General features: G+C 37.2%; 1 protein-coding gene across 4 annotated transcripts in view; it reads left to right on the forward strand.

Annotated features, from left to right (window-relative positions):
• The first annotated feature begins 95 nt into the window (after nucleotides 1-95).
• LOC143740863 (intracellular hyaluronan-binding protein 4) overlaps nucleotides 96-27,992 on the forward strand; it is a 159,276-nt gene continuing 131,379 nt past the window's right edge. Inside the window, exons 1-8 of one of the 4 annotated variants that reach the window (XR_013204911.1) lie at nucleotides 96-499; nucleotides 694-802; nucleotides 921-1,067; nucleotides 2,563-2,634; nucleotides 2,734-2,817; nucleotides 2,949-3,114; nucleotides 3,189-3,383; nucleotides 3,540-3,642. Coding sequence is in view for 3 of the 4 variants with exons in the window: in XM_077232963.1 (XP_077089078.1) it covers nucleotides 244-499; nucleotides 694-802; nucleotides 921-1,067; nucleotides 2,563-2,634; nucleotides 2,734-2,817; nucleotides 2,949-3,114; nucleotides 3,189-3,383; nucleotides 3,540-3,584 (1,074 nt within the window). In the remaining variant the exon portion in view is untranslated. Of the gene's footprint in view, nucleotides 500-693; nucleotides 803-920; nucleotides 1,068-2,562; nucleotides 2,635-2,733; nucleotides 2,818-2,948; nucleotides 3,115-3,188; nucleotides 3,384-3,539; nucleotides 3,811-27,992 lie in introns of those variants that run through there. The other 3 variants (XM_077232963.1, XM_077232964.1, XM_077232965.1) reach the window with 3 other exon arrangements.

The following is a 27,992-nucleotide window of genomic DNA, read 5'->3' on the forward strand; positions in this document are numbered from 1 at the left end:
ATGAGGGCGGTGTTCTAAAAACTAAGTAGACTTCCGGGGCGTCGACCAATTGCTTTTATATTAACCTGATTTCAATTTCATGAACGTCAATTCTGACGGTTTAATTTGTAGTTGTTCACTGACTAGACCTCAATCAATGGGATCTGGATCTGTTTAAAGTCTCTCTCTTTGGGAGATAAACAGAACTTTTTTGATCCTTCGATGATATCTAGTCGATTGTTTTCTTTATAATAATCGAAAAAGATGAAGGAGGTAACGTTAGTGGAGGAGATGCCCAATGAGGGGTATGGATGCGCCGTTGCGAATCGTTTCGGCCAGCTGCTGGACGATGAATCCGACCCTTTCGACATTTTATTCGAGGCAGGGGTAGGGAAAAAGCAGAAGAAGAAGAAAGAGGAGCAAAAGAAAACTTCAACCACGATTAAAGCTGGAAAGAAGGAGTCTCAAAGGGACAGGACAATCGTTCTTCCAGCAGTTGGAGGAGGACAAGGTAACTTAAGTTAGGTCAAGGACGGTGTAACGTTAATGTTACTCGACGCAACATGTCTTTCTGTTTAATAAAGTTCTAACGTAAGATTAATTTAATCAACCACTAGAAGAACCTGAATGTGGTGTGCGCTAATTGCTTGAGTTTTAGGCATATCAAGTGTTCATTGTTTGTGGCATATGTCCCCCCCCCCCCCAAATTTCTAGGCCAAGTCCGCCTTGCTCGTGGAGAGGTTGAGGAGCAAATAGAGAGACGTGTGACTTTTGAGCGCAAATTCAACGATGCCGAACCCCCCCTCAGTTTCTCTGTTGAAAGGTAACGTTAAAGCTCTATAACGTTAATTATGTAACGTTTCTAATTAACGGCGTTATTTTTTTAGCAGTCGTCCGGAATTATTTTGCGTGCCACTCAAGCTATCTCCGTCTCTGTGTAGGCCTGTGGATGTGCTGGACAGGCCTGTCAGAGGAAGAGGTACTGGACGTGGACGAGGAGCCCGAGGACAAGGATATACAAGATCCAATGATGGGTTTGACCAAAGAGGAAAGAGGGAGTTCGAACGACACAGTGGCAGTGACCGAACGTGAGCAGTGATTCTTTACGGTCATTTAAATGTCCGTTAAAAAAAGCAATGTGGTGGTTTGCATCTGGTTTCGATTTAGGACCTAGATTATAAAGGATAGTTCGCCTCAAAATAAAAATTCTGACATTTTCTCACCCTCAAGTTGTTTCAAACCTGTATGCATGTCTTTGTACTGGTGAACACAAAATACATTTTGAATCATATGCTTAACCAAACAATTGATGGACCCCACCCCATTGACTTCCATTTTTATGCAAGTCAATGACTTCTGTCAAGCGTTTGGTTACCTACATTTTTCAAAATATCATATTGTGTGTTCAGCAGAACAAAGAAATTCATACAGGTTTGGAACAACTTGAGGGTGAGTAAATGTCAGAATTTAAATTTGGCTGAACTATCCCTTTAATTCCATAACACTTAACTAAAATTATAGAGCTATAAACTTGTTCTTTATCACTGAAACATTAATGTTTCATATTCCATTATATTGGATAAAAAATATAACAATATATTGTGATATTTATGTTTGATATTAATTCATTCATTTCAATCTCATGGTTAGGTTATGTGATGGGTGACATGCACAATTATATGGTTAATTGCATGGTCTACCCTTTATCTTTTTTCTGAAACCAATGTCTGAAAGCTAAAAGGGTTCGTGTGATGCTTCATTATTGGTTTATTTAGCTTTAATGTTAAGTCACATACTGTGCAGTGTGCATTATTGCAGCTCCTCTATTCCCTGTCTGAAACATGCTGAATTCTACAAGTCCCTCCTTCCTTAAAGCTCAGAGTGCTCTGATTGGCCAAACACCTCAAGCTTGTCTGAAATGTAACGCCCTGTACCATAATTCTGAACTTCAGCTTTAAGCTGTTGTAAACACCATTAATAATGTCGTTGGTTTTACCGTATCAGTTTGAGCCCAAGTTGACTTTTCTAAAAATGTGGATGATCCAGCAACTTTGCAAGCACAACTTGAGCAGAAAGTTTCGCATTAAGTACTTGTTTAGCCAGCGTTGTGCTTTCCCAGGTTCAGGAAGCTGTCCTTTGTAAAATGCGCTGTGCACAAGAGAACTTTTGGATTGTACTGCTCAAACAGCTTTATAAATATTAACATCACATTCCTAATTTCATCTGTTTTTGGAGGGCCAAACAAAGCGATTCTGTTTTCTCATCCAAGCACGAGATGTCTCCACGACATGACAACACCGCAATTCACGGAAGCCGTCGTCTTCTCTCTTATTATGCTCCTATTTCACATTGTGACCGACATTTGAGGAAGTAATAGCTGGGCTTGGATCGAGGTGTTTAGAGCGGTGTTCTGTTAGAATAAATCTCTTTGTAGGAGACTGTGCTTTGTAACTCTGCAGATCCCATACACACAATAACGGATCTATTACGCCAAAGGAAAACTTTAAAAAGCATCAAATGACCCCTTTTAAAACATTTGTGTGTGCAATGTCTTCTGGTAAATGAGGCATTACTTGAAATCAGGAGTGTCCGTTCGGAAGAGAAACGCAGCGGCAGTGGATCTCGCAACTGGGGCTCTGTGAGAGACCAAATGAGGTGACTTCACGTTTTATACTCGTTATATATAATGTCCGATTGGAATGCTCTTCCCAGTTTTCTCCCCCCCTCCATTGTCATCTTCCTTTTGTCCTGTAGTGAAATTGAAGAGGGGTCACCTGTTGAGGAGGTTGTTGAAACCGAGGAGACCCAAGAGGTAGTTGCAACTGATGGAGAAAACAGGTCTGTTTTGCACAGCTGCAGGAAATATCTTTTTGTTGTAATTCATAATGTTTGGTACTATTATGTGCTGGCTTTATGAATTTTTGCTTCAAGTCATAATGGATGTTAATGTATGATTGCTCGTCCTACAGACCGTCTGAGACTGAGGAAGTGATTGAGGTTGCCATAGAGATGACACTGGATGAGTGGAAAGCCCTACAAGAGCAAAGCAGGCCCAAGGTAGAGCTGAATATTCGTAAGGCAGACACCCCCGTACCGTCCAAGGCCTTGGTTATCCATAAGTCCAAGCTACTTCAGGTATGGAGGCTCCTTCTTGGCTCAGAGTTTTTTGGGTGCATTCTGCTCTTGTAATTGCAGGTCTTTCTTTCTAGAAACATGATAATGGCATTGATGAAGAGGATGTGGTTTTCCGTCGCCCGGCCAACGACATTACCTGTCAACTGGAGATCAATTTTGGCAGCCTGGCTAGGCCCTCTCGTGGTGGGAGAGGTGGACGAGGTGGAGGTGGTCGTGGCCGTGGGGCTCCCTCTATGCCATCCCAAAGATCTCCACAAAAACTTGAATCTGTAAGTGAATGTTGTATTGGTTGCATCAGAATGTGATCATGCACCTAACAACATAGTCCTGTGAAATGCAAGTCTTACAAGCCAGCTTGTTTGTGCTGTGTGAGATTATGTGCCATTGGTGGTTTTGGGCTAATTCATGTTTTGCTGTTTCCTAAGGCTCCAAACCCAGATGATCCAGAAGATTTCCCTGCACTGGCCTAGTGCTCCTTCAGAGGAAGAGAGTGAAGATCAAACTGTTCTGCAACCCATGTTGGTAACAGAAATGTGCACTTAAAATGGTAAAAAATAAAGAATGCACAAAGTTGGTTATTTGCATTTAATGTAATTGTCATCTTGTTAATCATTCTTTAACTTTTGCATTTGATTGGATTTAATATTGAGGCTGGAGAAGTGGTTTGTTCAAAAATAAAGCATGCTATCAAAGGCATTCACCTGCGCTGAATGAACACTTTATTGCCCAAATATGTTATGAATTAAAATAATGTTGAAGGGTTAGTTCACCCAAATTTAATTTACTCATCCTCATGGTGTTCCAAAACCCATAAGACCTTTGTTCTTCTGAACACAAATGAAGATCTTTTTTGTTTTTTTGTTGATGAAATCTGAGCGATTTCTTTTCCTCTAACAGTTCACGCAACTACCACTTTGATGCTTTCAAAAAGTTCATAAAGAAATCGTAATAAAGAAATCGTAAAACTAATCCATTTGAATTGAGTCTAAATTTTCTGAAGAGACATGATCTCTTATACGCTAAATGGATTTAATGTAGGCTTTAAATATGTCAAACCCGAGAAAGCAGAGTTAGTCAAGCCTGTTTCTGAAAAAGAGGTAACTTATACAGTGAACCTAACCTGAACTACCTGAAGGTAGCAGGTTTTCTTATGTAAACCCAGATTTTTTCTTTTAGTAAATGCATTTTGATTTAATAATCTTTAAATATTTTTACTGGACACGAGACAAAAATGCCAAATAAGAAAAACATTTTTTGCAGTGCATTCATTCATTGCACATTTTTCTATATAACATTAGAGAGCACATTAATAAAGTCTGCTAAATGCTACATGAATAAATGTAATAAAGCTGCTGTGTCAGAGCGGGAAGGAAAATGTGCCTTGCTCTTATGCTATTTCTGAGTTTTTGTTTCCTGGACACAAACTCGTGAGATCCATCAAAGAGAAGTTTCAAAGGATTGCAGGACAGTGGTGAACAAATCCGTCTAAATTAGGCTAATCTGATAAATGACGTTTATTTGACATCTTGCTGTGACCTCTGAACAATTTTCTTTTAGGATTTCCAATGTGGTTGGATGCATTGATGGCATGCATATTCCCATCATCGCATATTCCCATCATCGCACCTTCCGTAAACAAAAGATTACTGAATGGAAGGATAGTCTGTGATATGTGCCATAACCACCACCACAGCTGTTAAATTCACACAAATGATCTGGTCATCTTTATTTCCTGCAAATACAAAAGCAACAGTTCTTTTTCCTGTTGGATTTTATTATTTTTCCAATATTGTGCATATCTTCATCTATCAGTGATGGTGCAGGTCCAGCCTATGCTGCCTTGCTGTTGGCCCAGTAGAAGTCAAATGTTAATTTCATTAGCCTAATTAAAAAAATGTGACCGGTTGGATTAGAGAACATTTAATTATGTGAAAAAAGCATTATACTTTGTGGAAACAGCTGCTGCACATTAAAATAGACACTGAAATATATTTATTTAATGTCAAATGTTAGAAAAGTCATGTAGCCTACAGCCATGAACTTTTTATGCTTAAAGATTTAACTGATTGTATTATGAATTTATAGTTAATTTTTAGTTGCTGCCACGTTTTTTTTTTGCCTGTGGGAAACCATGAAACTGAGTATTAGTTCAATAACTTACCTTTCTGTCAGTTTTCACATGATAATATAACAGTGAATAAGAATAATACTTGTGTGTTGACTCGGAAGTATGTGGACTTTTTGTCAGGTACTGTTGCCATGGTGAATCGTAATTCCGGAGCTCCATTGATCATGGCTTTTCATAGTTGTGATGCACGTGCTTAACTCAGTCAAGCTACTCAGAGTTTACTGAAATAGATCAATTCAGCTGTTCTGAAACTGAAAACTCAGAGTTTCCCATCTCAGGGTAAGTTAACTCAGAGTTCAAGTTTTAACTCAGAGTTGGTTGAACCTCCTTATTGAAACAGGCCCCAGGAAATTCAAAATCAATTTGTGAGTTTAAAGTGTTTATTTCGAGTTAAAGCAGCATTGATGGATATAGGAGATGGGTTAGAGATATATTTCAAACCGGTAACTCTTTAACTGCAGTCCTAATGAACCATTCGATCTCGGCCTCTTTTCAGTACAGTTCTTTACTGTACCACCAGGGGGCATAACACCCCAGAGAATAAGAGAAATCTGACCCTTGTGCTCCTACGTCCAGTCAGATGTCCATTTTACTTCTATGCTATTTCCATTGTGTTTTGGTGAAAAACTGGATCACTGATCTGATAGCGTCACCCACTGCTTGAAAAATTACTTGATAAAGTTCTGATGTCAGGAAATACTGCTTGCTGTGTGTGTAGACAAGTTTCCTCTAAGCTCACAGTGCTTTGGCTGGTGATGGAATGTCACACTGCTAGTCATATAGTGAAAGGAAATTGAATTTACAATGGTCTGTTTCCTCCAACTCCCCGTGTATCACTATAGATTTTGGCAGTTTGCTAGACATACTGCCAATCTTGCTGAAAAGAACCAGGGAGCTCTGTCCTGCAAGCCTGGCAACAGTGAACTCTGGAATCAGATTCCTCAGTGAGGATATGGACAGTAGTGAAAAACTTATCTGCTGAATTCACTTTTTTTCAGCTCCGCTGTCCCTCTTGATTGCTCTGACACTCTTATCTTTGAGCTATAAGAGTCTTGTCTTCGTGTAGTCATATAATATACACTGTTTTAGTCTTTGAAGAGAGTCTGTTGTTTTTTCAAGGGGGATTGAGCCAGATTCCCGTGGCTGCGTTAACACTGAGGTGATTGTAAATGTTAGGTTTTAATGTTCTTTCTGCATTCTCAGGGATGTTTTTTCTGTGGATAGTGTTGAGCTGGTGAAACGCACACATGCATGAACTCATTGTAGCTGACAGAGTGAATCCAGATGGATAAAGCAGTGATACTGGAAGGATGTGTGTACAATATTTTCTGCACCCAAGTCCAAAGTTTTCTTTGTCTTGGCATCTTGTTTTCCCATCAGCCCTTTTCCTTACTCTTTCCCTCTGTATTTAATTGGCTATTGTGGAGATCATGAACTGTGTGACTATAATTAACTGTCAACTGTTTTGAATTAATATAGATCCATTGGGGCGTAGAAACAAATGGTGATTGATCGTTGGCCTCGGGACCCAAAGAGTGATTGATTCAGTGTGGTGTTGAATTTGGTGTAACCCCAAAAAAGCATTTGTACCTTTGTCGTTTATTTTTCCTGAACAAATGTTAGGCTAAATCTTAAACGATTGAGATCTTGTTTTCCTTCAGATTATTGTATCACAGTTTTTTGCTTAGTGTTGCTACAGATGCAGTGAAGCGGTCGGTTCTAAGCAATGTGAGATGATCTGAACTAAACTGACGTTAAAAGTCTTGGACCTGCTTGTATTTCATCCGTGTTGGATTTGTTCAGGTTATCCTCCTGGGACCTAAAAAAAGAAACCATTTGGAATTTTAGTGGGTTTTTTTATGACATTTATAGTGTTTGGAGAAATAAATTCTCTGTAGAGAATTCAGGACTTGGGTACTAAGAAAATAAAGGTAAGAGACTAATATAAATTCTTAGGTTTTGTGCTCATTTCCATTCACAGTCCTCTGCACTGATTATATAGAGTTGACAGATGTTTATATTTTATATTTGTGTATGTACACTAGTGTACATATTAATTAGCAGTGATTTTTCCCCCAGCACTTTGTCACAGACATTCAAACTTCCACTAAACTTTTGCACATTTTCTCAACCATGTTATAAAAGATATTACAGAATGATTTAATATAACATTTACATCCTGGTTTTTTACCCACTTCTTTTTTGTTTTAAAAACATGGATGAAAAGCGTTTCCAATCGTATATTGGGTAAATTTATATTGTTATGCTTTTGCACTACAAAAATAGTGTTGAAGTTTCTTATAGTTACTAGTTAAGTCATACTTGTAAAATCGTACTCCAGAGATGTTTATTATACAAAAACGATTTGAAAATCAATCAAATGCAAAATGATGCAATCTTTTTTTTTTTAATAATAATTACAATGCTGGATCCTGGATCCTGGTAGGACACGAATTGTAATGAGCTAGAGAGATATCGGTATGGGTGAAGGCAAATTATGGTGCAGTTTTTTTTATATATAAATTAATCTGCATCTTTTTTTTTTTTTTCCTGTGGTGTCCGGTTGTGCTCCATGGTAAATAGGTGTAGAGCTCAAAGAGACAAACCCAACATATTGATAAGGGCTTTAAGGCTAGAGCCATTAGAAACCTTAAATCCAGAAGAGCATGTACTTGTCGACTAAGAAAATGGAGTCTGATAAACCACATGCTACGTTTAGGACTCAATTACATTAATCTCACACAAAGACATTCTACTTCACAGAACAATTGTTTACAAGACAAACTGCACAAGACTCTGTTTGTTTTGATTTAATTATGCATACTGCAATATGCACATATTTGTACTATTTTTATAGACATTCGATGTACGCGTTTTCAAACAGGCTGGACATATCAAAGTCTTAACCCATATCATTAATAATAAGCAGCTAATCAATCAGGGCTTTGGAGACAGGCTGCTTTTACCCTGCAGGGAGAGAGGAGGCCAATCAGCAGTGCCCATGTTCATTATTAATTCAGTAGCTATGGGACCTCTTAGCTCTCTACCCCACTGAGTATAGAGATCTGTGTCAGCACAAAGTGTATTCATCACAATTCGGCCTTCTTGGTATTGATTATGTCTACTATGTTAAATGTATTGAAGCAACAAGTAATATTAGTCATCACTCTGGATAATTAACATACATGAGGTGTTATATATTGAATTATAGGTATTACAAATTCTATTTAAGATGCAGTGCTGTCTTTTTTATGTATGTGGATAAGTATCAAGAGTTGAAAGGTGAAATCACAGCCAGTGGTAAAACTAGTTGTTGAATCAGCTGTCATCTTCAAGCAAACTTATTAGAAGTGGTATATAAGATAAGGTATTATAAGAAGTGAAGTCCAAGTATGGTAATTCCTTCTCGGAATTTGTTCTCTGCATTTAACCCATCAAAGTTAGTGCACACACATTTGGAGCAGTGAGTAGTGAACACACTGCAAACCACACACACACACACACTCTGAGCAGTGGGCTCCTAATCATTTGGTAATTATTGTATAAAATATAAAAATCAATGTTTATGACAGCAAGAGTAAATTTTGTGGTTGTGATTTTGCATAGACTTTTTTTGTCAGTTACATTCTTACAAATTACTGTTTTTATGAGTTGGTCATTTAAGTCATTAATTCAAAAGATTTGTTCAAAACATGGATTTGCTCATAAATAAAACAAGGAACTGTCTTTATGAGTGAGTCATTGAATAGTTCATTCAACCGATTTGTTTGAAACACTGATTCATACAGGAACAATCTAAGTGAATTGTTGAATCATTCATTAAACCGTTTCATCCAAAACACTGATTCAAACAGAAACAAAACACAGCTTACTTTGAGTTTCTCTGAGACGTTTTGTTTTAAACTTACTGTGTTCACGGCATATGATCACTCCTCAGACTGGGTATTATGCATTTCGATGGCAACACTGAACGCCCAAATTAATCTGCAATGGTCACATGGTACAAATAGGGGCTCTCAGAAAATTCCCAGTTTACAAGCTGTAATTACGAGTTCTACAAGGACGTGAACACATTTTACAAGTTTGAATCTCGTTATGACGACATGGCAAGAACACATCTTTCTTCACCATTGGAGCAAAAACTAAAAAAAAAATTAACTAATATTGTGTCAAAGTAATTTACTCAATATTCACTTTGTTTATTGACCTGTTGTATTAAAGCAAAATCACGCTGTTTTCCCGAATATAAGCAAGGCTGTAAACAACACTCTTCTTCCTTGTGTGATATGGCTTAAATATTCAGTTCTTTTGTAATATACATATATTTTTTTGTAATAATGTGATTACTATGAGGGCCAAATGAATAGCTTATATTTCATAGTTGAAGTTTTTCTATTTTTAAGAGACATGTGACTAAAGTTCCTGCACCGGTTTCCATGGTTGCATTTGAGGGTAAAACTTTTTTTTCTTTATGGTTCTTTATCATTTCAATGTCATTGTGATGAAAAATTACTAACCTTGTTTGAAACATCTTCAGAGATGACTAATCAAAATATTAATATTCCAGCGGACAGCCAGCTCAGGACTGTTTGCAATGTTCAAGTTACTTATTCTTTTTCATTAAAACACAAGCAGGTCGCTGGAGATCTGCTGTATTCCATTCGGTTTCTGTCTTTTTAGGGCACAGACAGTGTGTGGTCTGACCATCATGTCATCTAGTCTATTGAATGTGGATAAATGCCCTCAGGTGATTCTCTTTTAGTCAACTGCTGATCTCCCTGTGGTGTGATACAACATGGCCCTGACAGGTTATGGAAGTGCAGTCCAAACACAGCACTGTAGAGCTGTTTAATTAGTTCACACTCTCCATGGTAAGCACCCAGAAGGCCCTCCAGCACACTTACTTTATCTTAATGTGTTTACCGTTAGAAATAACCTAGGGCACATTTATCACCAGGGACCGACCTCCTTGATTCCTTCAAGAGTCGAGGCCGTACAGGCGATGTTGTTCTTCTCTAAGCTGCAAATCCAGTGGCACTTTTTGCAACTGTTTACGTCTTTATTTTAACTATGCATAAGCAGTGTTGTGCAATAATAAGAAATGTGTAGGCATGTGACGGCTATGAATATTTCATTTGAGATGTGATTTAGCAACAAACAATCTGTGAGCTGTAGGTCAAGGACTATTTGTTTTGCATGCATATGTATGACCGGTTTGGCCTGAGGGATCTGTGAATATCTTCCTTTTATTATTATGTTATTATTAACATCCTGAGACTGTGCCAGAACTTCCCATGACCATGTAAAGGTCATTGTAATGGCTCTAGTGGGTGGTGAGGTGGGCAACCTACCCTATAAATCCCTCCTGGGATCCTCAGAAGGGCATTTCATTTGGTTGTCTTCATTATGTTTGTGAAAAAATGGTACAGAGCTCAGGTGTGCAATACCTGCATTCATTTATATAATGTGCTAAACCTGTTTCTGGCTGAGGAAAGCACTGCTAATCTTTAGTAATTGAAAACGTAAGACCTGAAGGGGTGAGGTAGATCGTGTTGTATATGACTGTATGTAAGTTGTGGAAGCTTGTGGATGTGAGTTTCCTTAGTGGTCCATTATCAAACATTTAGGTTGCTTGTCTAGACTACAAGTTTAATCTTGTAGCATTGTTAAAGTGCAATGGAGCAACCTAATATTGGCGTGAATTACCATAGGAATGTAAATAGGAAGGCTAGTCTTTTGATATTTATATTTTAAAGAAAAGTTTATTTGAAATGTTCATTGTTTACTCATTTTAACCCATATGCTACCTTTGTTTTGTTTTTTTCAGAGGCACACAAATAGTAGTTTTTATTTTCAACTTTTACAGTGACAAGATCAGTGTTTATCTTCAAAAAGATACACTTTTAACAAAGTCAATATTTTGCATCAAATCGAGTTTGTTCTCAGACATTAAAAATATGAAAATTCTGCTTTGATGTTTTAGGAAGAAGATGTCTTCCAGAGGGAATCGTGATATTTGATGTGCAAAGAACCAGCCCGATCTCACGGCAATTCGTACAAATTTTACGAGGTGGCTAATTCGTACGAATTCATATGACCTCACTCGTACGAATTAGTACGATTTTTGCTAAATCGTACATATTTTACGAGTTGCCCAATTCGTATTAATTTGTACGAATGACCTACCCCTGACCCCGCCCCTAAACCTACCCATCACTTGGGTTTAGACAAATCGTACAAATTCGTACGAGTGAGGTCCATTTGCTCTGATAAGATACCCTGTATCCAAATGTACACAGAGACCTCGAACCACATAGATCCGCGCAGATGAGCTAAAGTGTAACCAAAACAATGTTCTTTCACAAGACATGCTTTTTTTTATATAGTTATAGTGTAGCTTTAAGATTCATGTCTGCTCATCAGCAACAAGCTTTTGCATCTCTAAAGGCCCCTTGACAGGGTATGTATCGGAGAAGATCACTGTTTTGTTGCATATTGACATTTTGACTGGGTAGTGGTGAGAACGTTTTGTCCAGGTGGGAACATTTGATATGCGGACCTTCAAGGGTGGTCACTCAGATCTCCATATCGCAGTGGGCCACAACAACTTTGGAAATTTGTTTTTGGCGTTTCCCTAGTGTTTCAGAAATGAAACATAACATGTTTTTGCCTCATGAAAAAAGTGGTACTGCCCATTGACTTGCATGAGCCTTTTGACCTGAAAATGTGTCCGGAATGGTGAGGTAAACTAAAGCATGAGCAATAATCATTTGAGGTTAAATATGTGCTTATGTTAGTACATGAACTAGCCATGAATTATTAAGATACAATGAAATGTGTTGATAGATACTGATATATAAGGTGTCTGTGTTTGTTTCTCAGCGTGTATTACACACACAGTGAGTCTGCAGATAAACAAAGTAAATAGGAGTCCACAGGAGAGTGTGGCTCACGCTAATGATGACTGTTTAATTGAAATTAGAAGAGAGACAGCAGCCCATATTACAGCTGTCTCTGCCTCTCTTCTTCCTCCTTCTCTCTGTTTTGTCTGGGATGTGGCTTGGGCTGCAGTAGTAATTACCGTTTAGTCTGAGGGAAGAAAGGCTCAGTGCTGCTTTCGACAACAGGGATTGACTCCTTGGGAAGTTTTCAAGTCAAACAAGCCTATGCAAAATTGCAGCTGCTGCTTAACACCCATCATTTATTATTTTCGTCAAATGAAGGCACAGAGGCTGTTTGCACACCCATGCTTGGCATTACCACAAACATTTTAACAGGGAACTAAGAAAATTATATTCATTGATTTCTTTCAGTTGAGTCTTTGGTGTTTGAGTTACGGTTGAAGAAATTAGCACGCTTTACAATGATATACATGAACAGAGAGTTTTTTCCCCCAGCGTTTATGTAGCAAAACTCACTACTGAGGGTTAACTTTTCTTTAAATCATGAAGTCCTAGTAAAATGAATAGGCTATACTTTTCCATGTGAAATTATATTAGTGCTTATTCCATTCAGGGCATAAGGAATATAAAAAAAACAGTTTAAAGTTCAACTAAACTCAAATTTCTTAAAAAAAACGGCACTACAAAGAACACAAAATTGCTACTTTGAAGTTACTTGAAAGTAGTAATATATGACTGTCTGATGATATATTTGATCATTTAATCAGAGCTGTTTTTGAATGAATATATTCAGTTAGAGTTATAACATTAAATGTGAACTAAAAAAACATTAATTTATGTAATGGAGTCAAAAGCATAGGAAGGAAACTGAGTCATTGTTCTATTCATATTTCACCTGAAATAAGCAACAAAGAAACGAGTAGAATGAACTACTACTATATCCATCTTTCTTTTAGCAAAACGATTCAGTTGCTCTTTAAACAGTGTTATGATGTTATGAATATATGAATACCAGATGGATTGTGTAGTTGTACATTTTTAGAGCAAATGAGAGTATGAGACTGCTAAATGGAGAATATGTGTAAAATGGCAGTAACTTCTGCTATGGCACCATCAGAAATATCAATTTACATAACAAATGCATATATTTGAAAGAAATGTTTTAGGTCTGTTGACTTACAGTATGTTGTTCTTGTGAAGAAATATTCTCCAGATGAATTTTGGCATGAAACATCTGCACAAATGATTCATTTGATGAAATGAGGAAAATCTCAGGACACATGATGAGGAAGAGATGAACTTTCACATGAGTCGTTTCTTTGATGTCTGTATGAAGTTTCGTGGGCACATAATTGGTCTTTCTTTTAATTACTGATGATTTTATGTTATTTTAGCCTGTCATAGTATTTAGCAAAGCAAAGCAGATGTTTTGCTTGATCCTTTAATAATTCCAAATCAAATCAATTTGTTCCTTTTGTTTGACATTACTGTAGTCGAACTATAAACTGTAGAAATGACTAATGATATCTACATTTGGCTACGCGCTACTTTGTCACGTGGCGTGTTCACACAAGGTCATAAATGATGAAATGTCTAAAAAAAAGTTGTTTTTTTTAAATTGTATGAGTTAATGCAAGTAAAAAAAAACCATTTGCTTAGTTTGTGGGTGGATTATATGACTACAAAACATGTGTGACAATATAGTCTATATTTTTTTATTGATATTGTAAGCCTAAATATTTGATTTGAAAGAGTATGGGTTATTTGTATATTGATGTTGTCTTCATAGTCAAGCCAGTGTAATTACTTGCCCTCTGATATTTTATCTCGTTATTTATCATGTTTTCGGGGAAATCTTCCCTCCAGGTAACCATGACATTGTTATTTGTTGAGGACAAATGCATTTAAAAATGTCTCACTGCTTGGAAACGGGAACGTATGTTTGCCGTTCCCAGGGTAAACAAACAGATTGATTCAGCTCTGCTTCCGTGTTTCAAGAACCTTTTAGTGGCATGCTTACCGTGTAGGGCTTGGAGCAAATGGATGGCCGCTGGAAATGATGCTTTCATCCACTGCAAGGAACGTGCGGGAGTGCGTAAAATGAAATGGCCTGTCATTGTCAGCGGGAGCCAGCACCTGCAGCTATTGAATGTTGAGCTAATTTCACCCGGAAAAAAAAGTTTGCTATTCTTCCAAAACAGAAATCCAAAGGAAAAGTCGACTATAGAAATAACATCATAGCTCTTTCCTCTGACAGGATGGAAATCAAAATGAAAGCTCTGTGTTATATGGTGGGAATTCAGGCAGTTTTTGTGGGGGATGAATTTTACTTTCCCCGTGCACTTACTCAATCTCTCAATATGAATAACACATTGTTGCAGTGAATTGTGCCAGCACAAACAAAACAGCGAGAGAAGGAGGGGACTTTCAGTACCATTGTTTAAAACGCTCTAAAAGACGTTAAACAAACCAAAGATTGATTCTGCATTTGGTTTGATTTGAACAGATGACCCAAGGATTACTGGAAGCGAAGGGCATTATGGGACATTAGACTCAGAAGCCGCAGCTCTTATGAACTCTTTCAACAGTGACACATGAGCGATGAAAACTGGAGAAAAAGAAATCCTCATAAAACATAACCCTGCTCTCCTCTCAGCGACCCTGTCTATCCGGTGACAGACTGAGGAAATCTCATTTCCTCTCCCCAGGTCTCCCTGCTGCCTATTTTCATAAAGTTATGAGTCACCGTTCGGACTGGGTTTCTCGCGCACTCGCCCTCTTGTGGGGACAGCGTTTGGTTGATCCCTTAGGACGGGATTAGAAGTATCATATGTCACAAGATACAATGTAACTCGACACAGTACTAAGAGAATAAGTGTATGTCACCAAGGGCTTAAGGTTTAGCTGGTTAGCATGGCCCTGTTTGCCCCTCCTGGTAGATTTACGAACTACATCAGATGTTTGTTCCAAACTAGCATTTTTCTCCACTGACAGAAATTAGCCTTGTATTCTGACTTGTATTTGTAACATTTTACTGTTATAGTCATTTTGTCTTTTTTTTTTTTTTTACTATAGTAGCATAGTGCTTTCTTTGTTTTGCAGAACACAAAGGAAAATAGGGGAGAGTCGGGACGGTTGAAACACTTTTCAGATAAACGTCGTTTTCTAATATAAGGTTACAGATAGATTTTTTTGTGTGTATGTGATCAACAACTCACATATGTGTTCTCTTAGTATCATGTGTTATTCGGTAGAAACATAGAATGATTTAAGTAAAAATTTACTTTGAACGGGAGTTGGGTTGTGTTTCAATCGTCCCTCCACAGCGGGACGATTTAAACACAGGGGTGGGACGGATGAAACATAACAGTTTAAACGGTAACTATTCATCTAATTCTTGTTTTTATGAACAATACCTGACAAGTAACTTATGTACATATTGTTACAAACATATTTTGTAATTTATTTTCATTTTAAAGTTCATATTAACATTTTTGTTCTGTCGCCCAATAAACAATCGGCGATAAGCCTTTGTGCATTTTGCGTAATCTTTCTAATAGGCTATTTTGAAGAAGACAGACAAATCCGTTTACAATTAATTCTTACATTTATTCCTTGAGTCATATTGAGTGATTTAGTCATATTGAGTGTTTTCCTATGACCAGGATTAACTGGCACGAGTCGCTGTTTCAACCGTCCCGACAGCGCCTCCAGCCATTTAAACCTGTTTTGTCCGTAAACTAAAAAACTCTGATATCATACACTTAAGGGTGTGATGCAGTACTAATACACCTGCCATATTATTATTACAATGGCACATGAAACAATAAATACAACTTGTCAGTCAAAAAAAAGTACCGTACAAAAGATTTCACTAACCACAATCAAAAACAGCTTTCCGGCTCTAACCTTAAAACGGCAAGACGTAAAGAAGAAATGTTTTCGCGGGTCTGATAGGCATTGACGAAAAGGCTGATAGGCTGACGAAATTTGACTTGCATAACGTGAGTGGTTTTCAAGGAAATCTCAATGTTTCATCCGTCCCGCGTTTCAATCGTCCCGGCTCTCCCCTACTTTAAAATTGGCATACAATTTTTGTTTTTTGATCTACATTGAAATAACATTCCAGTGAAACGACAGACTTCTCTCTGATGATGTATGCAGGACTTCTCCAATCATTTAGTCCACTTAAACCCCGCCCCTTTATTACAACCAACTACAAGCTCCCAATCAATCGATCTGCCTCCATCCAGTCCGCAACTGATGGACAGAACCCTATAAAAAATCAGTTTCACTTGGATGCACGTCACAATATGAAAAAAAAGATCTGTTGCTACGTTCATTTAATTGCCACTTTAATGAATGTCCTTTTCGGTGAACTTAATATAATGGTAGCACATATTTGCTTACTTTTACACTTAATGAAACACCCAAGAATGTTCGCAAAGAATTAAATGTGGCTGTTAATTTTCTAAATGCTTTTTGGTATACAACAACTCTTCCCACTAAAGTATAGTATGTTACAGAAATTAAGCTCTTAATTTGGTTAAAATGGCATTAAAACACCAGCAGAGGAAGAAGAAAAAAAGCCAAATTTTTGCTTAACTATTGTACTTTGAAATGCTAGTAGGCGCACAGGAGAGCAATAGCGGTCTCCAACATTTTAAGGTACATTTTATTTAAATTTTGGGTTTTTTTCAGTAAAACCGTTTTTAGTATTTTAAACATGATTAGAGAGCCATAGATGTTTTTTGCTGACACCTCTTGGTGCTTTTTTAAGCGTTCATCTGAGTGAATAGATTTAAATTTGCAAAGCAACTGCCATTGAGATGAATGCGAATACTAATGGATTGCTTTCTAGAACTCTTTGACTGTCACTGTGGAGAAACATCAGTTTATCCCATGTTGTAGAGCTGTGTGCTAGCTGATGCTGCTCGGTGTCATGTTGAGAACAGGACGCTAAAGGGAAAAAGGCAGAAACAGCTGGATTGTTTAGGGAAGGAGATGGAATCTGTATGGAGATGAAGGAGCAGGGTAAAGGGAGGTGATTAGCTGGTGATTCATCAACTCTGCCTGCTGAGTGGCTGTACTGACGGTACTTTAATAAGCAAGCAGTGTACAGGCCATGAGATGAGTACCGGCTTTAATGCAGTAATTTGCAGACTCTTGCTTTTCAGAGACGTGGGGCAATAAAGCATGCTGACGATAAAAATGATACAATTACCGGAGCTCTCCTGATGCTTAATTGCATCTGATCGCTTTTTATCCCCTGCTTGACAAACCCTGCTGAACTGCTCTCAGTATTAATGAAAGCTTATCACCAACTGGCTCACTCCCGTATGGCCACTCTTTCTCTCTCCGGAAGGAAACAACAGTGGCACCATATGCTGTAGTGTGATTGGATGATTCTGTGAATTCTGAAGAGTGTGTAAAAACCATTAGCTCTGATATCATGATCATATATAGCATTTCTCATCTTTTTAAACTTTTCAGGGCAAGTACCACATCTGATCAAATCAGAAACTTCAACAGTGTCCCAACAGTGATTTATTCAGAATTGAGTATTTATCTATTTGATAAATCAAAAAAAAAGATCTAGAGACGCGTTTTTAGAATACCGTGTCATGTGCGCTACGCTGAAAAAGACGCAACCGCAATGGTCATACACGTCCATCTAGTGCGGGATTACTTAGAAAAACAACGGAAAAGAAGCGCATTGGAATGGAGAAACGCATTCTGTGGAACTAAGAGTGTCATAATGTCACATTTTGATTTGATTTATACAGTATTCTTGCAGTTTAGGTAAATCAGATAATGCTATTTTAAGACACAATAGAGTATTTAGATGCTTAATTTAATTATATTTAACAAATACATTTCTACTGTAATATTTAAAAATATAATGGTGAGAAAGTAAGTTTTTCCAGTTATTTTTTAATTTACCTGTTTAGTTTTAAGTTTTTAATATAAAATAAATTGCTAATAAAAAATTATTGTATTAAATTTTAGAACCAGTTTGCAAACTATCCTTTCTTACCGACTCTGACATTATGTTCTTGCTGGGAAAAAAAGACAGCAGCTTATAGCCAAGCAGGGTTTCAGCTGGTGCAAGCTAGCTGGTTTCCCAGTCTGACTAGCAAATAGAACTATTAATTTGATAATTAACATATACAATCATCATTATCTGCCTGGCCTCATTTTGTAACAAGAATTACACAGTACTTTCTCTGGATGGACCATTAGATCTCACATAATCGCAATTGTTTGGCCATACAGCTGAACTCGACCGTGAGTTACAGCGGAGTTGCATCTTCACATTAAAAGCTCCCTCGATTTAGATAGAAGGCATCTTTTATTCTCATTATATTCTGGTTTTGGCTGTTAAGCACTTAATGAGCTACAAGGGAGCCGTTTAGCTCACCATTAGGCCTGAGTATGTTCTCAGAGGACATGTTTATGGCCTTTACATGTGGTACTTTTGTTCAATTAGATTGAATAGAAAAGCCCAGGAGAATGTGGACAAACAGAAGAAGACTGATAGCTAAAGTAATTAGGGTTTATCTTTTGACAGAGCCACACTTTGGGTCAGTTCGGCAAACAGATGATAACAATACACAGACTTGTTAGTTATGCCTGTGGGTCTGTAAGTGCTGTTGACTGTCTCTGGTCATTACGGATTTTCGTGCCAACTAACCCATTGCCAAATCCAGCATTGGCGTGTGAGCGACGGAGAGGCCTTCGGAGAGAGAAAATAAGGAGACTTTGTGACATTTATTGTGGTTATGCAGTTGCGGTTTGTTGGCGAGACTTAAAGATTTCAAGCATTTAATGCCCAATTATTGAATTCTCCTCGTCCTCTGACTGTCCTTGAACATTTCAGTATTTCACTTTTGTCTCTGACCTTTTGATAAATGCCAGTCCAGTTGTAAAAATGGAACAATAAAACCATTATTTTAATATAACACTTCATCATGTCAGCTCTCTTATTTTGCTAATGAGGAGGCTCATTTCTCAGGCTGGTTGTGTCAAGTCCTTGTCTTATTATGCAATGGCATTTAAAATGTCCATGTTCAACAGATTTATATCTTAATCACTTGTCTATAAATTTCCCACACAGATAGGCAGTATTTCATAAGAATTAGGCATGAATAAATAATCTTTAAGGCATTTCCATTATATTCTTCCTGCTGTGCATCATTATATCTTCACAATGCACAAGTAGTGGGCACATTATGTTATGTCTGCTCGATACATTCATATATATATATATATATATATATATAAATTCGAAGACATACTTTTTTTTTATCAAATGATGTCTTGATTTATTTTGACCTTCATTGAATACCGTCAAGTTATTTTTCTTGTTGTGCTTCCTAGTGCACTTGCATTATGGATTTAGACCTTTTTGTTAACTTTCTGAATATGTGACCCTGGATCACAAAACCAGTCACAAGTCGCACGGGTATATTTGTGGCAATTGCCAACAATACATTGTATGGTCAAAATTATCTATTTTTCTTTTATGGCAAAAATCATTAGGATATTTAGGATAAGTAAAGATCACGTTCCATGAAGATATTTTGTAAATTTCCTACCGTAAATATATAAAACATTTATTTTTGTGAGTGAATGCAGCACAATCGCGAACATAAAATGGACAACTTTAAAGGCGATTTTCTCAATGTTTCAATTTTTTTGCACCCTCAGATTCCTGATTTTCAAATAGTTGTATCTCGGCCAAATATTGTCCTGTCCTAACAAACCATACATCAATGGAAAGCTTATTTATTCGGCTTTCGTGTGATGCATACATTTCAATTTCAAATTATTGACCCATGTGACTGGTTTTGTGGTCCAGGGTCCCATATGATGGTAGTATCAAATACTGTTGGCATCCCCTTCTATTAAAATGGTCACGTCACGTCAGGTATGATCGTTACTTTAATTAATAGCTCATTTAATTGTTAATAATGTCATAATTAAAGACAATTAATTAATTTCAAAGGGTTTCATGATGCATCCAGAGCGCATGATCCATAGAGATCCCAATTCTGTTAGAATCAAGAAATCACAGACATCCTATTAATAGTTATAACTCAAACATTATGTAGAAAACTAATCCCGTCCGAAAGGTGCTACTGAGTGTCTATCACTCAGGTTTAAATTTTATTACATAAAGATTACATGTATTAGAAGTAATTTGCCTGCCGTGTAATGAACAGCGATATGGACACCCTCCGAAATGCCACTCAAATTATTTTGTGTTATCAGAACCGTTAGGCATTTCGTTCCAATTGGAGCGGTTAACATCCTCTGGAGGGATGATTGCCACAGTTATGACTACCTTCTAATATACTATGAAAGGTTTACGAGGTGTAGTATGTAAGTGAATTCATGCACGAGTCAGCTGTGGTGGGTGCGAAGCTCAGGTGATTTGTTTGGAGAGGTAATCAGGCCCAGCTTTGGATGCTTTCACATTAACTGAATGAGACGTGATTGAATCTCTCCATGTGGGCGCTGTTATGACAGAGGCTGGAATACAGAAAACACATCCGTCTGCTCTCTGGCTAATCTTTATGGTATGGTAATATGATGTTTGGCCTGTTCGCTGGCTGACTCCTGCATCCCCGCTGTGTTGTCGGTCGAGGTTTGTTTACATTAGTGAACTTGGGCTCTGATACTTTGAGTGCAGACATCCTGCCTCACCAGGTTTGTGTGATATGAAAACACATAAAGCATGCATGCTCTGAAGTTATAATATGTTTCGCCAGATCTTTTGTGCTGTTTTTTATGCTGTCAGAGTACTGCTGTTCTGTCTGCTAATTTGTGGTTTTCAATATAAACAGGAAATGCGCCAATCCTTTTGTAGTTTTTGTTTGATAAAAATCTGATTGAACTCAAACATAATATTTTTCACTTGAAGAGTGTTTAGAGAGCACCGAAGGTACACATCTTTATTAAATCAGCCTGATAAACGGGTGGTTTCACCCTCCAGTAATCATTAGCAATCTTTGAAAATAATGTTGGAGATGTGGCTGGGTAGTTGGCGTGTAACTGGGTTGCTTGTGTGTTGTGTCATTTCCTGAATCCCTCGCTCTATCGTTCGGCTATCTTTACACTGTTATTAAAAGTGACAAAAAACAGCCTGATCTCATTAATATTTATTGGTATCATATGTAAAACTTACACATACATTTCCATATATTTTGAAATATACAATATTGATGTACTGACAGCATCTAAAACATCTAAACTTTAAAAAGGTCAAAAAGTGACTTTGTTACAAACAAAAAGTTTTTTTTTGGTAACTGTTACAAAAGCATTTGGTAACACTTTAGTTTAGAGTCCAATTGTCACTGTTAACTAGCTGCTTATTAGCATGCATATTGCTAAGATATTGTCTGTTTATTAGTTCTTATAAAGCACATATTAATACCTTATTCTTCATGACCATATTCTACATTCCTAATCCTACCCAATACCTAAACTTAACAACTACCTTACTAACTAACAATCAGTAATTAGGAGTTTATTGAGGCAAAAGTCATAGTTAATAGTTAGTGAATAGTGAGAATTGGAACCTAAACTAAATTGTGACCAAACATTCTATTTCAAATAAATGCTGTTCTTTTTACCTTTATATTCTGAAAAGTATCCTGAAGAAATAGCAGTTACCACATAAAATAATATTTTTTAAACAATTTTTGAACAAGTAAATGAAGACTTGGTAAACATAATTATTATACATAGAATTATTTTAAGAAACTTTAAAAAAATTCACTAAGCCCAAACTATATACAGTATATTGCTTAAGTTTCAGATGCTGTCAGTATGTTTTAATTCCTGAAAATGTATGTGTAGAACCATTACTAATGTGATCAAGTTGGCAAGCAGCACTTTGTCTTCAGTTCAGCAAGAAATACACTTCTCTAATGACTGAGAGGATCCCTCTTGTCCAGAATTAATTTGTTATTATGTAATGTTTGACATCATTTTAAAATCACCAATGCTTTCACTGAGAAGCTTACTGTAGGCTCAAATGATAGGTTCATTGGTCAAGTTATTGATAAGCTGTCTGCACACACTGATGGTCTTTTGTCCAATGTGATTTGCTCTGTTAATATCTGATGAGCATCTCAATTATCAGGACCTACTCCCAATAAGTATAAGATTGTACAGCTAAACTTTGCATGATGCTGGTCTTTTGGGTCTTAGCTTTATAATTCATTAAAACCTTTACATCGATGGAAATATCCCAATGTATGTTTTAGTCTCCTATTTTGGCAATGTTTAATGTTCCATAACTTGTTTTGGTTAAAATGCCCTTCCCCCATTTGCAAGTAGGTGGCAAGTTATATTATGCATACTTGCTGTGGGGCTTTTTAATTCTGGTTTGGCTGTAACACTGGCAGTAATGAGTAGAAGGTCAGACTAATTAAAGCAACGGTAAGAAAACAGCAGCAGTTTCTGCTCACAGCAGAGCAGCTCTATTAGTTAATTTTGCTTATCATCTCGCTTTTCCCCCTGTAGTCAGGTACAGACTCCATCAGCCGTTCTGGAAACTCAACACATGGTACAGCCGCTAGAGCTCAGGCATGATAACCTGAAGCGACTTCTATTAATTTTTCATTATTTCATTAAATTGCTAGTCCATTGTGCCTTTGGGTTTGTGCTGAAGCATCTAGTCTATTGGCTTGCTGCTGTCAGCTCTCTGTCAGGTTCCCCGTAGCTGGCTTTTTTTCCCTCGCTCGTCTATTTAGCCCTGTTGCTTTCTACGGCATATAACTGGAAATTATTTTACTTAAGGGTAGAAATTTCTAATGAGATTTATTTCAGAATGACTGTGTGTTAGAGTTGGTTCTTTGTTTTACATGTTGACAGAAAGAAATTCATGTCAATATAGTGTGTTTTACCTTGTTACATCGCATTATAATAATTATTATTGATGTATAGTCATATACATTATTTGTACATTTTGGTTTTTACCTAAACCATTTTAGCGGGAGAGGCAATGAAACATTTAGCTTAAGTTTTGAAGTGAACTTAATATTGCAATAAAATACTATAATAGTTAAAAATAATAATAATTGAAGATGAAAGAATAATTGGTGGACCCCCACTAAAGATATAAAATATGAATCTTGCAGTTGTTGTTTTTTATGTCTCACAGCACCTGTCTACTGCTCTGTGAGAGGTGTGTTAGAACAGCAGACGGGTGGTGTAAAACACAGAAAAACAACTGGTTTAAGGACTGAAGCCCTACTGCGTTACATGAAGCGAAATATAGAAAACAGCAAATAACTGACAGGCATATAAACCATAATGTGTAGAGGAGACCCCCTGTTATTCGGCACTAATGCTGAGAAACAGAGCTAAGCCCTGCATTAGAACTGATGTTCTGTCTAATACCACCAGTAATAAGGAGCTGGGTAATACGATTAGACCACATGCGGAGAGTTTTAAGAAGAAACAGAGAAGATAATGAGGACTTACAATCTCCTGCTCTCTTCAAGGAGAAAGAGGCTTTCTGTGACCTCATTGAGAGTGGAAGTAATCAGATGCTTGTGATGGGAGTGCAGAAACTGGAAATAAGGTCTGTATATCAGTCTGAAGGTTCCTGGATTGTGTGCTTCCCCCTGTGCCAAAATTTTGGAGCGGAGTTCCATCTTGTCCTGTCAGTTTGGTAAAGAATGTGTATCGCAGTCTAGTCGCTTCGTGAATAGTTTTGTGACATGAAGACGGTTTGCCAGTATGACGAACCTTATGGAAGGAAGAAGGTGGCTTGAGTTTCTAGCTTGGTCAGGAATAGTTCACCAAAAAAAAGATCATTATTTTCTCACCATCATACAGCCACAGCCCTGTAGCCTATTATCTGAAATCTCCAATATTTTGTCACCTTCCTTATTTTACTCTGACTAAAATGTAATCTAATTTTAGTCATAAAAAATATTTACATTTAAAAATAAAATGTAATATTAAATAATATTTTCAATTTTTAATATTTTCATTTTTTGGTTGGACTCTCCCGACTGAACTTAACTGAGGATATTTAATCATTCTTCTGCCTTGCACTGTACCCTGCTGTGTCAATTGGGAATGGATTTAACGTCGAAAGCTCCACGTTCTGATGAAAAATGGGCTTAATTCAGAGGGAGCTGTCGATCCTAAGACCTGGGGTTGCTCATAGCATTGATTCAAAACTTTTTTCTTATCGTCACAGAGATATATGTGCTCCACGGGAACTTCACACAACGCTCCCTATTCATGTTAAACAAATGACTTTTCACCCAGTGTTCTGAACTAAAGTGCTAATAATGGCCCTGAAATGAACTTCCTAGGATTTACTTAAGTTTCTAAATCTTTTAGGAATATAACTTTCTTTAATGGTTTTCTTCTTTAAATCTATTTGAAAACGGAGTTGAGTTTTTCATTGGTCCTTTGAGACGCGTTGAATACAGAGGTCATAGGTTGGAGCAGCATGAATAAAATACAAAATGTACTAAACTGGAGAAAGCTATTTATTAAAGCTCAGGAAACCTGAGAACATAACCCCTTTAATAGGAAGAAAAGAATTGTTAATATCCAGAAGGGGTTATTTAACTCTGGGAGCCGAGGCACAGCCGCTAAAAACCATAACCTACCACTGGCACAGTCTGCCCTGAGATGACATTGCAGCCTGGCAACTGGCTTCATATAAATGATTGCTTATGGACATGTTCCTGCATGAGCTCCAGACTGTTGTCACTGTCCAGAAACACCTCATGAGTGCTGCACCGCACTCGAGAGCTCAGAGTCTAGGGGCTCTAAAGCCGCTCCACCCTGCTGTTGGCTGTCCACCTTGTCTGTGCTGCTTCCTTCTGCCAGCACCCACAGAGACACTGAGCTCATTCATACCCATTTCTTCTGTTTGTTGCTGAGAGTCTAGAGGCAAATAGCCAGAGGAAGTGACATAGTAAAAGCTGAATGTATTTTGGATTGAGGAGGGCAGCAAAACTGGGCTATCAATCAACACTGTGACTGATGACAGTATAGCTGTATAATGTGAGGCTGTTGCTTCAACTTTTGGCCCTTATAAACAATTTCCATTTTTTCTTTTTTTTAAACCACATCTCAAATTTTTTTTGTCGAGCTCCCCAGACGGACGAGGAGTTTATACTTGACCCGCTCGCCGTTGCACTTTTAGTCCAGTCATTTTATGAAAAAAGGTTGAACAAATTGCAACAGATGCAAACTCAACTGATTTTGTATCCTCAATATGTCCTGAGTAAGGAAAAAAAGCCCCTAAGAATCCCATTAGGGGAAAGTTTAGAAAAACACCTAAATATAGCCCTATTCATACGCCTATTCATTATTTTTCTCACGTGAATGGGTAAAAATGTTAACCTTTAGATATCACCTTGAAGATTACTGAGTTGATTACTTACATCAAGACAAACAAAAAATGTATTACACGTTTTTTTAAATTGTTTGTTAACATGGACAAACTAATCTAAACGTGCATAATCTAATTACCTATGTGCTAATTTGCATAAATACCCAAACAGATCTAAACATTGGGTATAGCCAGGTGAAAATATCTTGTTGAATCTGGTTGATGTAACAGTAAAAGACGTAATGTTAAGGTCTGAATGGAACCCATTTAGGCTACCCATGACCATTAATACATGGAGGGAGGAGGAAGTACTTTAGAAACCAGCCTTTATTAATTATTATTGCAGATATGGGGTTTCGGGATTGAGTGCATTGTGTACGTAATTCGATTTTTTTTTTTATCCAGCCATTTTTTATTTTACCTATCCTTTTGTCTTCTGCATTTTCCTTACCCTTATCTCCTGTTCTTCCCTCAGACTCATCCCCCAGAACCAGTCCCACGAACCCAGCCCCAAACCCCATTTCTGCAATAATAGTCAATATAGGCTGGTTTCTAAAGTACTTCTTCCTGCCTCTATGTATTAATGGTCATGGGTAGCCTAAATGGGTTCCATTCAGGCCTTAACATTAAGTCTTTTACTGTTATATGTCAACAAGATTCAACAAGACATTTTCACCTGGCTATAGGGTAGACTGAGGACAGTTGAGACACTTTTTGTGTTTTGATTTTTCACACAAAAATAGATACTGAAAAGAAGTGAATTTCCACATGACATGCCACATGACATTCCATTAGCTTATAAACTAAGATATTATCAATCAATAATACCCATAAGTAGTTTATATTTTCCACAATTAGCTCATAAAAATAAGGTGCTTTTTGTCTCAACTGTACCTATATACAATTGAGACACCCACTTTTAATGATGTAAAGGTAACTAACCGTTCATTGCGAATATAATAAATGAAGACAAATAAAGAAAAAAAACAATTGGGCAACATGTTTGTTTATTCATCCATTTAAATTCATTCATTTTATTCAAATTAACACTGGTTAAAATGTATAAAACAGGAACAATATATTTAATATATTCATTAATAATACACAGTTTAAATATCACAAATATCACATTTTATTTTCATTTGAGTCCTATACTGGCTAATTACGACGTTTAACCTGTTATCATAACACTGAACAACTAAACAGCGTGTTTCCTAATAGAAATCTATCGGGGATACAGTTGTTGATACACGTGTGTCTCAACGGTCCCCCGCTGCCCACCTCGCACACTTCTCTAGATTTTACTAGGACCTTGCATGTCAAATTTCCCACGATCAAAGAGGACACTAATACGCATGTGCACAGCAAAAATCACAACTTGTGCATGCTGCACACGGAAGTTATTTAAGGTGTCTCAACTGTACCTATGTCTCAACTGTACACACCTACCCAATGTTTAGGTCTGTTTGAGTATTTATGCAAATTAGCACATAGGTAATTAGATTATGCACCGGTTGTCCATGTTAACAAACAATTAAAATAAACCTGTAATACATTTCTTGTTTGTCTTGATGTAAGTAACCAACTCAGTAATTTTCATGGTGATATCTAAAGGTTAAAATGTTTACCCTATTCACGTGAGAAAAACAATGAATAGGTGTATGAACAGGATATATTTGGGTCTTTTTCGAAACGTTCCCCTAATGGAATCTTTTGGATTCTTTGGGGCTTTTTTTCCCCTTACTCAGGACATATTGAGGATACAAAATCACAATGGGTCTAGGACAAGGGTAAAGCAATAAAACCAGTGCATTTGAAAATCTAGGCATTTGAAAATTAGCAAAAATTGCATGGTCAAAAGTTCCCAAGACTTTCAAATAATGTGATTTTCATATAACCAAAAAATCTGTTCATTTTAATAAAAAACAACCCCTGGGACATAAAAATTACCTTTATTCCGAGATTTCCATGATACATGATTATATCCTATAGCTGACAGTTAACCATGCGGTTGTCATAATGTTGACCAATGAGTCTTTGTGAGCTGAAAGGTGGAATTAATGTTCTGCCTGAAAGAAATACAAATAATGGACCTTAAATGTTAAAAGGAAATTATCTGTTATATGAATACATACCCTGCAGATAGTGACCTCATCAGAGATTTGAGTCATCAGACATTTTGACAATGTAATAAAAACAAAATGTCTGTGCGCTGAAAACATATTAGAGCATTTTGACTGGCAGAGTACTCATAAATCACAGGTAAATGAAAAATTCATATGTATTAGAAGGATTGCAATTGTATCATATAATGGAGCAATATGTCCATATAATCCACTGATAAAAAAGGAATGAGTGTGTCTGGTGTTGAGGGTTGACGTAGGTGTGAGGCAGAGTTTGGGACTGTCATGCACCAGTGGCGGTCCTGGCTCACTTAATACTCTAGGTGAGATAAGACATGACCAAAGGGAAC

This window comes from Siphateles boraxobius, unplaced genomic scaffold, assembly GCF_051911475.1.
Source record: "Siphateles boraxobius isolate OS27281-9 unplaced genomic scaffold, OSU_SipBor_1 18, whole genome shotgun sequence".
Taxonomy (NCBI): Eukaryota; Metazoa; Chordata; class Actinopteri; order Cypriniformes; family Leuciscidae; genus Siphateles; species Siphateles boraxobius.